Here is a 6,737-nt window from a genome sequence, read left to right as displayed (position 1 = left end):
AAGTCAGGATTGTGAGATGTAAAGTCAGAATTGTGAGATGTAAAGTCAGAATTGTGAGATGTAAAGTCAGAGATGTAAAGTGCAAAGTCAGAATTGTGAGATGTAAAGTCAGAATTGTGAGATGTAAAGTCAGAATTGTGAGATGTAAAGTCAGAATTGTGAGATGTAAAGTCAGAATTGCGTGACAAAAAGTGAGAATTGCAAGACGTAAAGTCTATTTTATAAAGTCAGAATTGCGAGATGTAAAGTCAGAATTGCCAGATGTAAGATGTAAAGTCTAAATTATAATATAAAGTCAGAATTGTGAGACGTGAAGTCAGAACTGCAAGACGTTAAGTCTAAATTGTGATATATAAAGTCAGAATTGTGAAATGCAAAGTCTAATTTGCGAGATATAATGTCAGCATTGCGAGATGTAAAGTCAGAATTGCGAGATGAATTTGTGAGATTAAAAGTTGCAGTTACTGTACCTTTTTTTTTTTATCCCATGGCAGAAACAAGCTTCCATACTTTAAAGACTTTTTTCAGAACCAAATCTTACAACCCTAAACTTTGAATGGTAGCGGTATTGTACAGTATAGATATGTACATATTAATAGGCATACTTGTAATCCCACAATTTGAATAATATGGCTATGTTTTTACTCATCTGTTTATCTGTGTCTCCGTCAGATGTTGACGAGTGCGCGGAAGGAAACGGCGGATGCCAGCAGGTCTGTGTTAACATGATGGGGAGTTACGAGTGTCGGTGCCGTGACGGATTTCTCCTGTCCGACAACCAGCACACCTGCATCCAGAGACCCAAAGGTGAGAGCCTGATCACAACACACCCACTAACATGCTACTCTTACTGTCTCTGCAGGATATATAGTATGAAAACTGGGCATGCTGGGCACAGTATGTGGATTTTGAACGGCATAATAGATTTGTTTACGGTGCAGTATAATTCAGAGTACACTGCCGGATATCTCATAATGCAATGCGCTCAATTTGATGAATGATCTGGAAAGTGTTTAAAGGGGTCCTATTATGCTCTTTTACAAAGTCTTGATTTTGTTTTGGGGGTGTACTAGAACAGGCATATATTTTTTATATATTTAGCCTTAAAATTAAAAATAAAAGTTATTAGTATTTAATTAGTATTTTTTTTCTTCAATTCTTAAAAATCATTAAAAAAACCTCATAATAACTATTAAATTAGCATAATTAAATAACCACTCATATGCAGTGTCATGTGACAACCAATGATATTTTAGTATTATTTTTTATGTTATTATAGTGTGTTTTCATATTTTGAGTTGGCTTTTTATTGAAGTTTTTATTTTAATTTTAGTAAATTTTTTAGTAAATTTATTTGTTTTTGTTATTTTTAATATACATATTTGTATATTAATATTTAGCTTTTATTTTTTATTTCACTTTTCGTGTTTTAGTTTTTATTTCAGTTAGTGGTCAAGGCAACATTTCTCATTTTCGTTTGAAGTTTTATTTTTTTCTTACTTTTTTAAAGCTTTTTAGGTAACATTAACAACATTGCTGATGAAAATGTGAAATGCTATTGTTTCACTTGCTATTTTTGAAAGAATAGTAGTCTTTATACTGTATTTGCTGCATAGTATTCAGTTAGTAATAGGAACGTATTTCATTCTGAACGCAGCCGTTATTTCTCTGCCGTTTACGTCGTGATTTAACAATGTCAGCGGAAAAGTGGCGTTCTCTTCAAAGCCCAATCTCAGGAGATGCTTTTGGCCGGCTGAACTCGTCAGTGTTTGCGTTTCATAAGCACACTGTTATTTGAGTTGTGGATTGTATGATTCAAACGCTGCCCCTCTGATTCAAGGCCTTCATTGTTTCTATTCTGTTGGAAAGAGTTTGATAAATACAGTCGTAATCCCTCATATTTCATGTTAATATTAGTTTTATTGCTGCCAGATGAAAACCTCTTGGACAGAGAGGTTTAGGCAGCGTAAATCCACAAACGCTTCGATGTGGAAACGCTGTACACTTCTGTTGAGATCGGCTGCGGATCTGTTTGCCATTACGCTATTGTTGCAGCACAATGTGCTTCAGATATCTGCGGTTTAGGAAGAGACGATGTTGTACAAGCCGACAGTGAGAGTGACGTAACTCATCGTTGACGGATAGCATGTGTAAACGACATGAGATGAGAGGAATCGGGTTTCTGTACACCTCTGATTTATTTCGCATTAAAGCAGGGTTTTAGTTCGTCTGCCTTGGGAAAACTAGCGTGTCTCCGACATGGTGATAACACTCGTTGCCTTCTCTAGTGCAGCTCAACCAGATCTCGTCCCATTCGTCGATATTTGTGATATCACAAATCCCGGAAAATATGTGTTGTAGTCCAAACGAGTCGTTCGTTGTAGTTTTTGAAAAGTGATTTCTGTTAAATAAAATATCTCCTTTTGAAATCGACTTTGAGCTTTGTAACTTTGCAGATCTTTTTTATGCTCAAACAGCAACATTACAGACTAACTAAAGTTGAAAAAGTGCAAAAGCATAATAGGACCCCTTTAAACAAGCGCTGCGGTCTCTCAGATGGACGTGAAGCAGGTTGTGTTGATTTGAATTCTCATCAGTTTTTGATTTGTCGGAAAAAGCTGTGACATTCTTCTCATTTAGGGTTGTGAATTTGATTACTTGATGTAGAGTATTTTGTTATGTCACTTTCTAGTCTCTGAGGGCATTTGCATTTACATTTATGACATTTATGCCTTTGCTAAAATGTAACTTCTACCCGAGGCATTTTCTGTGTTGATAGCATTTTGTGCATGTACTTTCACTGGGAAGCAAACCCATAATAATTACTAGGGTTTTAATTGTTTACCTGCGTGTCACGTGAACATTAACCAACATTAGAGAACTGCAACATGCAAATAAGTTTTTTAATTATTGAAATATTAATATTATTGAATATTAATATTGCACAAATGTTATATACTTGATATTATTGTTATTTTTTAATTAATATTAAAATATTTGTATGATATTAATAAACAACATTTAATTGTTACCTAAATATTGACTGTTTGTTTTTGATTTGTTACTTTTATTCCTAATATATAAATGTTTCTTTAATTCAAATATTTTTATTAAAAAAAATAATAATTACTGACCAGCATTAGAGAACTATTAAACTGCAAACCTGTTGTTAAATTATTATTATTATTATTATTATTATTATGGAATATTACCTTTTTAAATATTAATATTACTTAATGTTAACTTTTTAAATATTTGTAAAATATGAATATCAAGTAAAGCTATTAACTATTAAATATTAACATTTAATAATAATAATAATAATAATAATAATATTTAAACACTAAATAATTCCTACATAATTTTTCTGTAATTCAAAAATGTTTGCAATTCAAAATGTCTACTGTTTGAAAGAACAGAAAGCACACTTCTTTTATTTAAAATGTTATATTTTTATGTTAAAATAAGTATGTGAGTCGGTGAGTGAGTAAGTTTTTTTCATTGTGTGTGTGTGTGTGTGTGTTTAGGTTGAATTAAAGTCTAGTTAGGCTCAACATAACCCCTTCATCAAATCTATACCCAGAATGTGAGCTGAATATAAGGGTAGTGTGTAGAGTGATTACTAGCGCTGCAGCGTTTCACACAGTCGCCATTATACCCATTTCACTTGCCCTTTTCCTAACAACCCAACCAAAGCTATTTATTTGCCTTTTTCCATGTTCCCAGCATGGTTCAATAGCACTTATTGCAGGATTTTCACACAGTCATAGTCTGTCAGCTCTGATGGGTTTAGTTAGTAATGCATCACAGTCGCGGTTACGAGTCTAACTGTGCTTCCCGTTTTCCCCACTTTCTCACACCTGCACAGTACACATAGCTTTTAAAGTTCATGAATGTCAGCCCATGTGTTTTGTGTTGCAGTGCTCTGGCAAATGTTTACTTAGTAATAAAAGACTGCTTCCTTCGTCTTAAAGTGTCGTTTGTTTGAGACTCGGGTGACGCAGAGGCTCTCGCTGGACGGATGACTTACATGAGTATGAGCACACACACACACACACACACACACACACACACACGGCTCTGGGCTGTGCTGTTTAGTGGATGTGTTTCCATCATAGCAGGAATGTGAAGAAATTCAGAGACATTTTGTGCTCAATTTATGCTTTTTGGAGATTTCATGTTGACGTTAAGTCACATTTTTACACACTGATTAAAATGTCTGTGCATTTGCAATATGAAACAGCGTTTGTGGCATATTTAACTTCTGTAATGTGATGTTTTTTGAGTAAAAAACAATATTCATTGGTGTTTTGAATGGAGAGGAGAGGGTGAGGGCTCTAAAATAGTGGTGATGTAATCTGGCATAATTTGTCCTGAATCGTTTGAACTACACTAAAGATCCTTCAAACCATGTGTCTTGTTGAGAGATGTACTTTCATCTTTATAAGTAATAAGATTTATGATTTTCACCTAATGGACATTTAACCCAACGGACTTGCATTGAAGAAGAGACCTGGGCCATAAAATAATTACATTTTGCCAAATGTTTCTTGCACAAAAATGTCTGGTCTTATTGTGCACAATTTCTGGCATGAAACGACAAGGGACAATTAATGCAAAAGCAAATAATAATTTTTATTTTGTGTTGAAATCTGATTAAGGTGATTCAAGCAATTGTGTTTTTTGTAATAATAATAATAATTATTATTATTATTATTATTATTACTGCTATTGTTATTATTATTATTAGTAGTAGTAGTATTGATATTACTTACAATTTATAAAGTAAATTAATATATATTTTCAATTTACAAATTAACATAATATTTTATTTAACACATTTTTAGTATAATAGTATAATATAATTAATGTATATAATATTAATTAGTTAATCATATATTTATATAATATTAATATTTTACATCTTTTCACATCTTTTCAGCTTTAATAATAATAATATTTTTATTATTTTTATTCATATTTAATTATTATTATTATTATTATTATTATAGCATCAAATACATTTTAATTATGACATTGATTTCCAACAATAATGAACATAAGATAAGTGAGATAAAATGCATATAGTGTTGCTTTCTTTTTCATAGATTAGTAGTTTTCAGTAAGTAGTGAAAGTGCACTACAATTACTTATACTTTTAATAATTATAGTAACAAAATTATTAATAATACTTTTAGTAATTATTTTATTACTTATACTACTTATTTATTTATAATGCTCTTATTTGTTTATTTTATTTTGATATAATTTGTTATGCATGTATTTATTTTGTTTTGTTTTATTTGTTATTTATTTTATATATACAATTTTAGTTGTTATATTATTTATTCATAATTTTTTGTTTTATTTGTCTATCGTTTTTAAACAATAAGTCAGTTTTTTTCCAAAGTCAGTGAGTAAATAAATGCGATCTCACTATAAACCAAAATAACCATGATTTTTGGCATAATCAAGCATGTCTGATATGCACGTGCAATGTTTATACGTGTAGCCAATTTGACAGAAACCCCGGAGAGCGCTTGTGAGGAAAACATGTCTAATCTGGTCGCAAGTATCCCAGCGACGCGGCCTGCAGTTCACATCATTACAAAACCACGCGAGGATTGTTTCTGGAACGCATTCTGTACATTAATAAATGCATAATTGCTCGGCATCAAAGGTGCTCGTCACATGCAATTACAGCATTTCCAGGATTCCGTGGGCTGTACAGAAGAGCAGATGCTTTTGATTCAATGCAATTCTATAACGGAGCCTAATCAAACAGAAATGCAAATGAAATATCTGTTTTCTCCTGTTCGATCCTTTTGGCCTTGTAGAATCAGATGGATAGATTACGCTCATCTGAACGTTGTTTGTGTGGAAGTGCTTGTGGACAGCAACCCTCCAGTAACCGCCGCTTTGTTTCCACTCGTTGGCGTTTATATCAACTTGTTAAATTTTGAATGCTTCGTTAGAATTGTTTAATCGTCCCGCGGCCTTAAAGCCTGTGGTTCGTGCGCAGATTTTGACCTTTGCGGCTGCGTTCACCTTTTCCGCCGGATTACAGCGACTGTCGTCAGCGACTGTTTTCAAGCGTTTTCCCAATTAACATATTTGGGAAATAAGTTCGCTAATTTGTCATTTAGCATAAAACACATGTTCTGCGTTAACAAAAGGTATTTTCTTTTTTGACAAATGCTCAGTGAAATGAGGTGTTTTGGCTGGTTGTCAACCGCGAGGTTTTTAGTTCTATATTCATTTTGTCATTTTCACAATCAAACATTTACAATCAAACATTTTTGAACATGTCTAAATAGAGTTTAAAACCCGTATTTGTGTGATGATGATGGTGATGATTATTATAATTATTATTATTATTGTTATATTTTTGACAATTTTGTTTTCATATTTGAAATTTTCTCATTTTATTGAAAAACAATAATTAATCATTTAATATTATTGTTGTTTAAATAGTAATATTAATACTATTTCTACAACATTAAAATGTGTCTAGTTTACTTATGTGTGTTTTAATTATTTTTAATTACTTCTTGTTACTGTATTTTTTAATCATTTCTTTTTCATATTTTATATTTTATTTCATTATTTTATTCTATAACATTATTTATATAATATAATATAATTATATGATATGATATAATATAATTGAAGATTATAGAGTTTGAGATTAGATAGATAGACAGACAGACAGACAGACAGACAGACAGAGATAGATG

At 31.9% G+C, this 6,737-nt stretch overlaps 1 protein-coding gene across 1 annotated transcript in view; it reads left to right on the top strand.

The window, feature by feature from the left end:
* LOC107711798 (signal peptide, CUB and EGF-like domain-containing protein 3) overlaps positions 1–6,737 on the top strand; it is a 113,397-nt gene that overhangs the window by 50,818 nt on the left and 55,842 nt on the right. The window contains exon 4 of the mRNA XM_016516850.1: positions 673–807. Within this exon, the coding sequence (XP_016372336.1) occupies positions 673–807 (135 nt within the window). The remainder of the gene's footprint in view (positions 1–672; positions 808–6,737) is intronic.

Source organism: Sinocyclocheilus rhinocerous, unplaced genomic scaffold (genome assembly GCF_001515625.1).
Source record: "Sinocyclocheilus rhinocerous isolate Xijiao unplaced genomic scaffold, SAMN03320098_v1.1 scaffold1409, whole genome shotgun sequence".
NCBI lineage: Eukaryota > Metazoa > Chordata > Actinopteri > Cypriniformes > Cyprinidae > Sinocyclocheilus > Sinocyclocheilus rhinocerous.
This window is presented reverse-complemented; position numbering and strand designations above follow the sequence as displayed.